Raw genomic sequence first — 14,206 nt, 5'->3', positions numbered from 1 at the left:
CCACTAGAAACAACAAATTGAGAGTGTTAACTTTCCAATGACCTCAGGGTCATCCAGGAGGGCAAAAGTATTTGGAAACTGCATCACTTTTTTGGGGGTAAAAATGTAGGCGAGAAAAGCATACAGGTAAAAGCCAGTAAATTAGAATATTTTGAAAAACTTGATTTATTTCAGTAATGCAGTCAAAAGGTGTAATTGTACATTATATTTTTCATTGCACCAAGACTGATGCATTCAAATGTTTATTTCATTTAATTTTGATGATTTGAAGTGGCAACAAATGAAAATCCAAATTCCGTGTGTCACAAAATTAGAATTTGTGTAAGGGTTAAATTTTGAAGACACCTGGTGCCACAAACTAATCAGCGGATTAACTCAAAACAACCTGCAAAGGGCTTTAAATGGTCTCTCAGTCCAGTTCTGAAGCCTACAAACATGGGGAAGACTTCAGATTTGACAGCTGCCAAAAGGCGCCATCGACACATTGCACAAGGAGGGAAAGCAACAAAAGTATTGCTGAAGAGGGTGGCTGTTCTCAGAGCTCTGTGTCCAAACACATTAATGAGAGGCAAAGGGAAGGAAAAACTGTGGTCAGAAAAAGTGTACAAGCGATAGGGTCACCGCGCCCTAGTCAAGATTGTGAAAAAAAAACCATTCAAAAATGTGGGGGAGATTCACAAGGAGGTGGACAGCTGTGGAGTCAGTGCTTCAAGATCCACCACCAGAGACGCTTGAAAGAATGGGTTTCAACTGCGCATACCTCGTGTCAAGCCACTGTTGACCAAGAAACAGCGCGAAAAGCGTCTCACCTGGGCTAAGGAAAAAAAGAGCTGGACTGCTGCTGAGTGGTCCAAAGTCATGTTTTCTGACGAAAGCAAATTTTGCATTTCCTTTGGAAATCGAGGTCCCAGGAGCTGGAGGAAGACAGGAGAGGCCAGGATCCACGTTGCCTGAAGTCTAGGTGTAAAGTTTCCACTCTGTTTCCTGAGATCCAGGGTCAACGCAGCCGTTTACCAGCAAGTTTTAGAGCACTTCATGCTTTGCGCTGACCTGCTCTATGGAGATGAGATTTCAGGTTCCAACAGGACAGGCGCCTGACACAGCGCAAAATCTACCCGTGCTGGTTTACGGACCATGGTATTTCTGTTCTAAATTGGCCAGCCAACTCCCCTGAACTTAGCCCCATAGAAATCTGTGGGGTATTGTGAAAAGGAAGATGCAGAATGCCCGACCCAAAAACGCAGAAGAGTTGAAGGCACTATCAGAGCAACCTGGGCTCTCATAACACCTGGCAGTGCAGCAACTCATCGACTCCATGCCACGCCGCATTAATGCAGTAATGTGGCAAAAGGAGCTCCAACCAAGTATTGAGTATGTACATGCTCGTATTTTCATTTTCATACCTTTCAGTTGGCCAACATTCTAAAAACTCCCTTTTTGTATTAGCCTTAAGTAATATAATTTTGTGACACCGGTTTTGGTTTTCATGTTGCCACTTCAAATCATCAAAATTAAATGAAATAAACATTTGAATGCATCAGTCTGTGTGCAGAATAAATATAATGTACAAGTTACACCTTTTGAATGCAATTACTGAAATAAATAAAGTTTTTCAAAATATTCTAATTTACTGGCTTTTACCTGTATATTTTCAGGTGTTTCTGACACACATGTAGCAGAGTGTAGCGTGTAACAGATTTCTGCTGCATAGTAAGTCCATAAACAAGGGAAATGTAGTCATATGCATCTGTGGTTACCCAAATCTCAATTACTTTTAACCTGCTGCGGAAGAGAAAAGCAAACAGCAGAAACAAGGCAGGACCTTCATCAACATTTCAATCGATATACAATCGAAACAGTAAATGAACAGGAAGTGTTGAGGATTGCTCGATGGATATCGACCATTCTAACAGTCCAGTGCGTATTAGGCTTGAAGACATGATGGATCAGTACACTACGGCTGTGTTCAGACAGAATGGAAAAAACACGGCCTCCTCATTCATTTCAATGAGGCCACTGCTTTGCCACCAACACAAAAGGACTGGCAAAAAAGCCAAACCTGGTTAAACTTTCGCCGCAACGAAATGCAAGTCATCGAGCAAGACACTACGTTGGCCAATAAAATATCTTCACATACACTTTCATGGTCGGTATTTGACCATGTAATTGATCTGGTGGTAAGATATATGACTGTCACAGTCATGACCTTCTTGAATTGTAAAATGCATTCTCATAGTATTACAAACTTGTTCCAGTGTCTGATAAGCCCTCAAACTCAAAGAAACCATTACGTAAGCTGGCCTTCCTGGATCGTATCATCTTACTAGTATCTGAAAAAACATGCCCCAACTATGGCAGGCCCTCTTTTCTGGTCTGAATACCCAGGTCGTCCCCATTAAAGAACGAAGACAGAGTGAGACGAAGACAAACACAGAATGAGAGAAAGCAAAAGCATTATTCAGGCTCACCATTAAAACAAAGGGGTTAAAGGCTTAACCGTGGCCTCTTATCCAATCCCCAGAAGATGATAAATGTGACTTTGCTTTTGAACAGAGAAGGACCCTTGCTGATAAAGACAACCGAGAGAGAGAAAGAGTAAAAGACCGAGGGGGAAAGACAAAGAGACTATGCAGCGAGGCACATGGCTTATCTTCACCTCTAATTAGCTACTGTATGTACAACTCTACCGCTGCTAGCAGTGTTGGGAATTCCAAGGAATTTTCTCAGCTGCAACTGTTGTTTTTGGATTTTCTTCTTCAGGGTTTGGAGGCAACGTGGAAGTATTTATCTGTCTGTAAATGTGCATGCATTTGGCCTTGTTTGCATGCGCACTGAAGGTATTCTGGAGGTAGGATATGAATCTTGCAGGAGAAGGAGGAGGAGGAAAGAAATCTAATTACAGTGCTCCTTCCATGGGGAGAGGAGAGGCTAAGAGCTGGGATTTCGGTTTCTCTAGTCGCCTTATCAAAAATGAAGACACTGGCCTCCAGCAATGGGAATTCAATCTTCTCTGAAGATATTCTTGATAAGCATAAAACCTGTTCTCTCTAAATTCAACATCCTAATAGAGCAAGAAAACTACATATCTTTCTTCCTCTGCTTGCAGTAACTAACTGCTGGCTGAGTTGCACTCAGGCATTGAAAAACTGGCGTAGGTGGGGGCAAAGATAGAATTATTTACTATGACTCCAATTCATGACACTGTCGAGGACAAACACATGTACCCATACAGTACAGTAATAGGAGTAAAGTCATTTCTCCAGGGTGTTTAGCGCTTTGTGTGGCTGTTACCAACAGACTGGCTGTAGTGTGGCGACTGAAAAGTCTTCTACTAAGTAGTAAATACCACAAGAAAGTAAAAACAAGTTGACAGACTTAAGCCCTATTTACATGGGACGGGTATTACCTGGGGACCTCTAGTAATTTGTTATACTGTAGTTGCGGAAGTCGTCTGTGATCTTAATCCCGCGCAAGTCTGCCATGGATTATTTAAAGTGCCCATATCATTCTCATTTTCAGTTTCATTATTGTATTTTGAGGTTGTACAAGAATAGGTTTACATGGTTTCATTTTCAAAAAACACCATTTTTTAAATATATTTTCAGAGTGAGACATCTCACTTCTATACTTTGTTGGGAGTCGCTCATGGGCAGTAGCTCGGTTATCATAACATCAGCTAGCTACTGTTTTTCCAACTTTGGTCAGTACAACGCAGGATTAGCTGGGAGATTGTTTCTAAATGAGGGCACACTTGTGGAATACCTGCAGAACAGGGACATGGAAGTAGGTCTTTTGTAGATTATGGTGTAGAAATGTGTGTTGTAGCAGTGTTTCGCCATTGAGAACAAGCTAGCATGCTAAGGTTAGCCACCTCGTCTCGGCTAGTGAGGTAGAATGCCATGGAGATTTTGAACAGCTCCATCGGTGACTGAAGGCAGAGGACATTCAGAAACCGTATCTCACTCAAAACAGCAAGGTTTATTATGTGCCAAGTTTGAATGCGTGTGGAGGCACCGGAGACCCAAAATAACACCCCAAATCCCAGAAAAAGTGATTTTTTTTCATAATATAGGTACTTTAAGGTAAAAATTCCATCGCAAATTACCATATTTCACCAATCACAGAGGTGTGATTATTTTAATCCCATGCGAATCGGCATCTCAGTGATTTGGGGTTGTATTGGCTGCAATTATGAATGAGAAGTTTTTATCTGTCTTGACATCATATATGCTGGGGATTACGTCAGTAAATTCCAGCAAAATACAGACGTTGCTTATCCCGTGTGACTGCACCGCACGAAACGTTGCCCTTGCAAATAGGGCTTTAGTTGAGCGTTTGAAACATATCCTTTGATTCAACTCGAATCATATGAATCTCAATTTAATAGCTTTGTGCAGAATTAAAGGCAATATTTAATATCAACCAAATCAAAGTTGGATCCAAAAACATATTAACTGCTTGTGCAATTAAACCAAAAAAGGGAAAGCTTTAGCTTCCCGGGAGGGGGTCATCACGCAGAGACAGTGTATCATTAATATGAGCTGGAATGCAGTCAACAGTTCCCAGGGTGGAACCGCTCACTCCGACGAGCCAGACTAAGTCTAGAAGACTAATTGGAGTCGCACCTCTACCATGTGCAGCTGTGCTACTGAGATAACATATAGATTCTTCCTGTAGAATATATCATGCATAGAAAAATGCACCAATGCTGAGCAATTTATATGCAAAATGCGCACACACACACACACACACACACACACACACACACACACACGCACACACACAAACACATGCGCGCACACATGCGGAAAATGAGTAGGACGAGAAAATGAAAAATACCTCAATGAGGAAAAATCAATTAAGTGTATTTCTTTGTCTGCAGGGGAGTATTTCTCTACTTCCATCATATGTCCCTGGAGTGGCGGGGGACTGCAGAAGGCAGTATGACAACCTCACAAATACTGCGCCAAATCCCCAGCTGCTGTGAGTCAACTGACACCACAAAAAGAGTGGTCGAGGAACTCAGTTACACACCGCAGTGAGCACTTACATATGTTGTTGTAACTACCAACGATTCCATTTTGGTCATTTTGAATTATTACAAAACGAATGAGGACAGTCGACCAATTTCACCTCTGTGTTCTTGCCAGACTGTTGTTTGGTTTGGCTTAAGACCCAATAAGAACTTTTGAGGTAGCTAGCTGTTAGAATAATTTAATTATCAAGAATAGACAGTGACCACTGAAGTAGTATCAAAGTTCATTTTTACTAGTGAACACAAGGAGACAGTTTCCCCACTACAGAATTGTAAATAAAATACCTAACTGGAAGCTCTCTAGAGCCGCTTATTTATACTAATTGGATGTTAATACAAAGTGGATGTTGTCGGTTTATCTCATTGGGCCTGGGAATGTCCTCCGCCTGCTCTGCCCCCAGAAACATCCTGCCCCTTTCACCAGGACAGACCATGGCTCCATGGTTATCTTGTTTAGAGTGCTCGGTATAATATGGTATTCTTATGCAAATAGTTTTAACAATAATCAGAGAAATAGTATGTATCATAATTTTTCTAACACTAACTTAGAAGAATATCCGTGAAGAATTTTTTTTAAACAAAGTCCATGTGTTATTGGTACAAAGAGAATTGTAATGAGCTTTCCAGAACTCCTTGAAGGGATCTCGACACTAATTCTTTTTCCACTAAAAAAAAAAGGTAATCCTTCAACTGTTGATGGAACTACATTTGTCTTTGAAGGTAAAATTATTTAAGTGCTGGCAGCACAAACATAGACAGAGACTTATCCTTGTCAACTTCATACTTAATGAAAATCTCAGTGGAAAAATGACACTTATGCTTTGTCTGTGCCAATGCTTAACTGTTCTGGTGAGGACCTTAATCTTTTTTTTAGCAAAAGAGACAAAACTGTCTGTGTGTGTGTGTGTGTGTGTGTGTGTGTGTGTGTGTGTGTGTGTGCGTGTGTGTGTGTGTGTGAGGTTAAAGATGCTGCCCTTTACTGTAATGACAGTAATGATCAGCTGAGTATAAGCGCACATCTGGAGGCTTCCCATCACAGGGTGCAGCGGTGAGGACAGACCAACATGGGAGGGAGACGATGCGTGAATAACGCAATGCAGAGAATAAAAAATAAAAAATAAAAAAATTCCCATAACCAATGTATGTCCAGAAGGGATGTAATTTACCACGGATGAGAGGAAACAGCCCCTCGTCGCATACACAGGAAGACAAACAACACACTTGCCCTGGCTCTTGTTTTTTCCCCAACATGCAGTAAATAACATATCCTAATTTTCTGCAATTCTACGTGTATTTCAATTGTTTTCTTCCCAAAAAAGCAAACAATCTCTCCATTGGGATTTTCTTACCGGGCGCTTGTTTGCCCTACAGGGAACTCCTACTTCTTGGAGGTTTTTACAATTCCTTTATTTTGCAGCTAACATACAAAACTAGAATTACAGCCTCGTTGTTGTATGTCTCCACCACCCAGTCAAGTAGCGTTTTACACCCATATCCGTCCAGACTCTTTACTGTATATGTAGTGAAGACTCACTAATAGTGAATTTAATAAAAGTGTACTTTTTGACATTTGTGATTCCAGTGAATGATTTCCAGTGAGAAACATGCTGTGTTCACTTAAGAGACTATTTTTATTTATTTATTTATTTTATTACAAAGGAGTACACAGGACTGATAAAGAGCTTCAACACATGGTGCAACGACAATCATAAGCTGAATAACCTAAAGCTCAATATCAGCAAATGTGCTTATGCTTGACTTCTAGAAGAACAGAATAGAACACAAAGTTGTAGCCATGACAGTAGACAATGTTTTGATTATGGATGTTGCTGCAAAGAAGCTACACATTCTAAAACGGGGATGCTTCTTCAACCCCGCAGCCCTGAAAATCCATAAAATCACCAGTTTTAAGATGGGCAACCAAGATTCAGAATCTGACCAAATAGGAAATATGGTCACAATTTCCATTTATGCTGTTGAAAAATGACCAGAAAAGCATTTTTGCAGAACATTATGATGTCACGGTGAAAAGTAAAATGTCGCTTCTTTATTTTAACTCATAAATTGTGTGAAATTTGACATAATTAGCATAGAAATGATTGAGTTACGGCCAAAAGCTGGTTTTGTGATGTCACAGTAACCTTAACCTTTGACAACCAATATCTAAAACGGATAGACTGATGAACGAAACGACATAATGCCATTCATAACCATAGTTATTGAATCTCAATATGTCATTTCATGGCAATTCATCAAAGCCATCACCAACGTCATTAGGATTCATTCTCTTGGGACCAAGAATATCTGAACAAATGGCATGACAATCCATCAAATAGTTGCCATGACATTTTACTTAAAAAAAAATTAAAAAAATTGGCAAGCTCGCGTTGGAGATAGAATCTGGATCAAAGTGGTGGACCAATCCACCGAGCAACAAAGAAACATTCCCCATAGACTGTGTAGAACATAGACGTCCTCCATGGACTCCCATAATTCCCTTTGGAAGCCAGATTAAAGTGGCCATTCTTCCGCATTGGCTTCATTTTACAGACCCGGAGGATGCTGTTTGCATTTCCCTTTATGGAACCTCACCATTAAAAACCTAGTAGTAGTAGCAGCTCTATCACAAACTGACACAGAGCACAACGATGATTACAGTCAGGCTCTTTTACTGTACAAGCATGACTCCAGGACATACTACAGAAGATTCAGAGCGCAGACGTTACAGCATCAGTAACCAAGACACTCCTAATTGGATATGGAGAGAGCAGAAGGAGGATGAAAGAAAAAACCAGGGGATCAGAGGAGAGCGGAAAGAACAAAGAGACTAAGGCTGTATATAAATCAATAATGACTGGTTTGATTACTTCTGTCAAGTCATCAACATTTTTGTTTTAGATTTAGTACATTTAGCTGTCTTATGTAGAGCTATTAACAATGATAAAGCTGCGCTGCACTTCATTTCATTCCTATGATCTTAATCACTACAAATCGGGGAAAACGAAGGATAACTTAACAGTAACATTAAAATTCTACATCCGAGCAGTAGAAATTTCCAGATAAATTCAAAAGACAGATCTTGACATTTTGCTTGAGCCCATTGTTATGTGTGGGACAGGACAGAGAAGGTGCGTGAACGTGACGAGCAAAATACGACAATGACATGATAACTCACAGACTGTAACCAAATCACATCCTTTTTCTGGCTGTAAACCAGTGTCCTTCCAAACATGGGAAAGCCATGCAGTGTACTCATCATTACAGCATGTCTGCCATCAATTTTTAATAACCATGAACACACGTATGGTTATGGTTCATACAATACATATGTTTGAAGTATGTAGTCGGAATTTTTTACTGATGGCAAGACATGTGTGAACAAAAGTGTGGATGAGAAAGGACTTGTGCGTAGCGTGTTCTACACAAATAGTAATAGCCTCCGTTCCTGCATATAATAAGCTTGTACCAACTGCCCTTTAAATCTTTAACAAGTGTTCCCTTGGATGAGCAATCAATTATGAGGGAGATGGGTTATCAGACCAAAACGGGCCAACATGGTTAAATGCATGCTCGAATAATGGTTGGATAATTAAACAAATACCATCCCCCGACAGTCACCCTGATGCATGATTGAGAAGCATGACACATGGGCGTATGAGCGGTCCTGTCAATCGGCAGTGTGTGTGTGTGTGTGTGTGTGTGTGTGCGTGCAATCGTGTGTGTGTTTGAGTGTTTTCTTAAAGACGTATTGTCCTTGTGAGAGTTTCCTGTCCCGATACCCTTGTATCAGACTCTTATAAGCTGTCAACAAAGGATTTTGATTATGGAATTATTCTTCTTATAGGGAGTGAATACATTCATTAATTCAATTACACCAGTGTGTGTGTGTGTGTGTTTGTGTGTGTGCGTGCCTGGAGCTCCTCCTACGGCTCTGGCTAATGGCATATTAATCCTCTGGGCTGGGATCTTAACTGTGCTCCAGTTAGATATGCTAAAAATGAACAGGTTTAACGGGAATATTAGCTAAGAGGTATTAAGCCAAGAAATGTAAGACCACTTCGAAGTGGCCTAAATCCATTATTACAGGGAATACTGCTGATATTTTAAGGTTTTGGAAGCTGCTTAACTTTGAAAACTTTCAAAGCTCTTATCTCTCTTGTGACTTCCAACTAAAAGTTAGGACATTGTAGCCAAACAAAGACGTACACAAATCTGGATTGGCAAGACCTTGTAGTTAGAAGAAACAATGCAAACTGTTTGTCATGCTGAAGTGCCCTTGAGCAAAATACTGGACACAAACCTGATCAGTGACAAGTAACTGTAGTAAAACACAGTAACTGGAGTAACAAAATCCTGCTGTCCTACCTGCCCTCTTGAACCTGTCCAGCAGATTTTGTCTGACTTCCGTCTGCAGGTTGAAGTAGTTGTCCTCCTCATCGGGGCTCTTTAGGTACAGAGGAATGTGCTGGAACACCAGAATGTGTTTGGGTTTGGGTTCCTGAACAGAGACAGACGTGAGGGGATGGGTTCATTGCCGATCTCCAAAGACAAAAATCCAATTGTTGTGTCAAATGGCTGCAGACGGCAGCGATTTCCAAACACGACATTATCTAGCTGAACATCTTCATAAATCAGATAAGAATAGAATTGTGCCAATCTACCGTTGAGGAGGAAGCCCTGCTCAGCTGCTCCTCCAGCCATGTCTCCTGGGCCTCCTTCAGCTGAGGGCAGGCCGAGGCGTCGTAGAACAACTGGGAGTTCAGAACCAGGCAAAAGACCCCGCCCACCTGAGACAAAAGGAAGAAGAAGACAGAGAGGTTACCTACACCTCATTCATTTCTCAAACAACAACAACAACTAATTTTATAGCACATTGTCTACTAGCCCAACTTTTGTATTCCCACAGTTATTCATTTTTATGTATAACTTATACTGCTGCAAAGCCTAACTTCCACAAAGAACATCAATGAAGAATTGTTTTCTTTCAAAATGTCCACTTCTACTGCTTGTACACTGGTTAACGCATGGGCAAAGTGAGCCTGTGAGCAAGGCCCTGGAGTGGAGGGCGGCTTGGAGGTTTGTTCAAGTGATTAGAAACATGTAAAAAAAACTCTGTATATATGGGAGTGGGCATACATGTAAATGTCACCATGATTTTAACATGAAATAAACTCCCATATGGGTGGGCCGGCCAAAACAGTTTTGTAATGTTGCATGGCTCTGGGGGATGCTTTCAAAAGTCTGAAAAAATAACCCTGATGATATCATAGTGATGTCATCTGAGCTATCTCAAATTAGACTTCAAATTTATAACAGAAAACCTGCATTACAAACTAGAGTGGAGTTTGGAAAACGTAGGTATTTACAAGGCAGGGAAGGTCTAATGGAAGTTGTTATTGAGTTGCATTATGGGCAATGTAGGACACTGAGTTTTTAAAGCTTGACCCATTCTACAGATTAAATGTCAGGACAGCTCTGGCTCTCTCCCTTTTTTTCTGTTTACGTGAGTTCCCCATTTTTATGAAAGTACAATACTAAATAGCGGGGGTACGGCTTGAAAGACAACGTATGCTGCAGCTGTACATGGTACGCACAGAGCCAAAATACGGCTGATGTCACATACCAAAATAATCCACATAACTGCAAGATAGTACACGGTGTGCAGGTTACTTGGCACTGTGCTTTTGTGCGCCCAAGTCCTGTGAGCAGTATGGACCGAAATTACCCAGTACCAAGTAGTAACCAAACTTTTTGGGGTTTTAAATCCTTCCGTTGAAAATGTAGGTCTTTCTTAGCAGTACAATCTCTAACTGAAACCTTTCATTGGTGCTTTTTCGGGTTTTCAGCCATGCCTTCACCTGTCTCTGAAGTTGAACGCTGCTGTTGTTCTTTCTCGTTGGGGATGTACAAAACATCACTCGAGCTCCTGCGCGCGACTGTCACCGAACTACACCATTTTGCAAATACAGCGAGTGTTTTGTGGCGCTGATTGGCTTAATAATAATAATAATAATAATTGGCTCAGTGGTAGAGCGGTTGCCTGCCAATTGGAAGGTTGGTGGTTCGATCCCCCGCCTCTGCAGTCATTGTCGAAGTGTCCTTGGGCAAGACACTGAACCCCGAGTTGCCCCCGGTGCTGCGCATCGGAGTGTGAATGTGTGTGAGTGTTTATCTGATGAGCAGGTGGCACCTTGTACGGCAGCCTCGGCCACAGTGTATGAATGTGTGTGAATGTTTCCTGTAGATGTAAAAGCGCTTTGAGCAGTTGTTAAGACTGGAAAAGCGCTATATAAATACAGCACATTTACATAATAAGCCTTTTATCAACTAATTTGCCAATAGCTTGAATGTAATGGATGTTGATTAATATTAGTCGCGCTCTATAGCTTTAATGTGACCTGTGATTAGCCCATAGGACAGCACATCCATGCACAGTACATCCCACATATCATATCATTTGTGTTGGGGAGGAGTGATGGTGGCATTTTATGCAACTGAATGCTTCATTCACATGACGAGTATGAATGAATGAATGCTTTATTTCAATTATGTGAAAAAGTAGTACAATAAAAACTAAAAGAACAAAAACTAAAACTAAATATAATTTAACCTGTCTAAAAAGGAATGGGGAGAAGCAGAAGCTTATTTAATCCTACCCCTTTTACACTGCTTTATAGGGCTGGCTCCTAAGCAATACTTTAATAACAATTAACAATTTGTTTCCATTTATTTTTCAGCTCTCTGTGTGTAACAAAGATTTTTTTCCTGCATGCCTCTATGATGTGTAACATTAGGCAGCCAATAACAAACATTATAAGATCTCTGTAGATGCATGCTGCACGCTTATGGGCACACTGATGAGATTTACTATTTATATATTAAAATTTGGTATTTGCATGGCGATGCATTTTTTCGATACTTGATACTTTAGAGGCAATTTAGTTGGTGCCGAAAAGTATTAAATACGGTACCCAGCCTTTCTGCTTTATAATAATCATCATGAATAGCTTTATATTAATATAATTTATCTTTAACACAATCTTTTTAATGTCCTACATTTACAAACCACAAAAAGAGAAACATGCATATTTACATATAACAATGCATTTTATTTAAAACACCTCAAGGACGCCATACAGGGTATACATACAGGGTATACATACATAAGACATTTTAAAAAGAGAAAAAAAAATACTATACAACAATAACAGAAAAAGGTAGAGCAATAGACATTTAAGTGGAATAGGCAGTGTTTTGAGTTGTGGGGGTAATGACTTCCAGAGACCGGTAGCAGAGCAGCTGAATGCTCTGCTACCCATGGTGGTGAGACGGGCGGAGGGGACAGAGAGATGTATGGAGGAAGAGGATCTGGGGGAGCGGGAGGGAGTGGGATGCTGGAGAAAATCTGATAAATATGGGGGGGGGTTGTGTATGGCCTTCAATGCAAAAGGGAGGACTTTGAATTGGATATGGAACTGGACCTGGAGACACTGGAGCTGTTGGAGGACAGGAGTGATGTGGTGGATGGAGGTAGTTTGAGTTATGATGCGGGAGGCTGAATTCTGAACCATTTGAAGTATATGGAGGGATTTGTGAGCGAGAACAAAGAGAAGAGAGTTGCAGAAATCCAGATGGGAAGTGACAAGACTGTGAACAAGGATGGCGGCAGTGTGGGGGGTAAGGGAGGGGCGGAGGCGATTGATGTTTCGTAGGTGGAAGTAGGCAGACCGGGTAATGTTTTTGACATGGGGTCCAGGCCCGTCTGAAGTTTGCCAATGACCATCTGGATGATCCAGAGGAGGATCGGGTGAAGGTCATGTGGTCTGATGCTTTTTGGTCTAAACTCCACTCGCAGTGTTTGGAGGAAGAAGAAGGATGAGTCCAACCCCAAGAACACCATCCCAAACGTGAAGCAAGGAGCTGGAAACATCCTTCTTTGGGGATGCTTTTCTGCAACGGGGACAGGCCGACTGCACAGTATTGAGGGGAGGGTGGATGGGGCCATGTATCGCGAGATCTTGGCCAACAACCTCCTTCCTTCAGTTAGAGCATTGAAGATGGGTCGTGGCTGCGTCTTCCAGCATGACAACGACCCGAAACACACAGCCAGGCACACTAAGGAGTGGCTCCGTAAGAAGCCTCTCAAGGTCCTGGAGTGGCCTAGCCAGTCTCCAGACCTGAACCCAATAGAAAGTCTTTGGAAGGAGCTGAAAGTGACCCAAAGTGAATGTGAAAGTGCCCGGCGACTGCCCCGAAACCTGAAGGATCTGGAGAAAATCCCCAAATCCCTGCTGCAGTGTGTGCAAACCTGGTCAAGAACTACGTATGATCTCTGGAATTGCAAACAAAGGTTTCTATACCAAATAATAAGTTCTGCTTTTTTTATGTGTCAAATACTTATGACATGCAATAAAATGCAAATTAATTATTTAAAAAATATGATTTCCTGGATTTTTGTTTTAGAGTCCGTCTCTCACAGTTGAAGTGGACCTATGATAAAAATTACAGACGTCTACATGCTTTGTAAAGTAGGAAAACCTGCCAAATCAGCAGTGTATCAAATACTTGTTCTCCCCACTGTATGTATATATTCACCATAGAAAATAAATAATGTAAGTAAATGAATAAATAATCTGTGATGTCGATGCTGTGTTGTTTTGTACACTCTATTTGAATTGAATGGGAGAAAAAAGGTATCAAATGAAGTACTCTATTAGTATCAGTATCACTTTGAGGGTTATTTAGGTATTACCGGTAGGGCTAGGGTAATTACTTTATTGGAACTGGTATCATTACTTTTAAACCACACCCAGCCCTAGTGAGCAGGGAAAGGGTTTGCTAAGAAAAACATGCATGCGTTTGTAGTTCGGAGCCCTTAAGCATATTTGTGCCCAGGGCCCATGGTCATAATAAGCCGTCCAAGCAACAGCCAATACTACTGGCTGCATCTTTACTACTTCTGCTACTAATTAAACATTCTTAAATGTCTGCTCACCCAGAAGCTGAAATAGTCATTTCCCCAAGCACTGCAGTACTGCTCCAGAGTCCTAGGAGTGGGGGTGTTGCCCAGGTCATGGTTCCCGCTGACAAACACCAGCGGGATGGAGGGATCTGTCCCTTTCAAGACTGCCTTCAGGTCTCGCTCCTGACCTTCTCTGAATGGGGTGTCTG

The 14,206-nt window shown here is 41.3% G+C and overlaps 1 protein-coding gene across 1 annotated transcript in view; it reads right to left on the bottom strand.

The window, feature by feature from the left end:
- The window catches only part of cpped1 (calcineurin-like phosphoesterase domain containing 1), a 78,595-nt gene that overhangs the window by 44,038 nt on the left and 20,351 nt on the right, over positions 1 to 14,206 (bottom strand). Inside the window, exons 3-5 of the mRNA XM_032501545.1 lie at positions 14,031 to 14,203; positions 9,697 to 9,822; positions 9,401 to 9,533 (exon numbers count right to left, since the gene is read on the bottom strand). Of these exons, the coding sequence (XP_032357436.1) occupies positions 9,401 to 9,533; positions 9,697 to 9,822; positions 14,031 to 14,203 (432 nt within the window). The remainder of the gene's footprint in view (positions 1 to 9,400; positions 9,534 to 9,696; positions 9,823 to 14,030; positions 14,204 to 14,206) is intronic.

Source organism: Etheostoma spectabile, chromosome 21 (genome assembly GCF_008692095.1).
Source record: "Etheostoma spectabile isolate EspeVRDwgs_2016 chromosome 21, UIUC_Espe_1.0, whole genome shotgun sequence".
NCBI classification, from domain to species: domain Eukaryota; kingdom Metazoa; phylum Chordata; class Actinopteri; order Perciformes; family Percidae; genus Etheostoma; species Etheostoma spectabile.
Note: the sequence above shows the minus strand (reverse complement) of the source record. Positions and strands in the feature narration are given on the sequence as shown.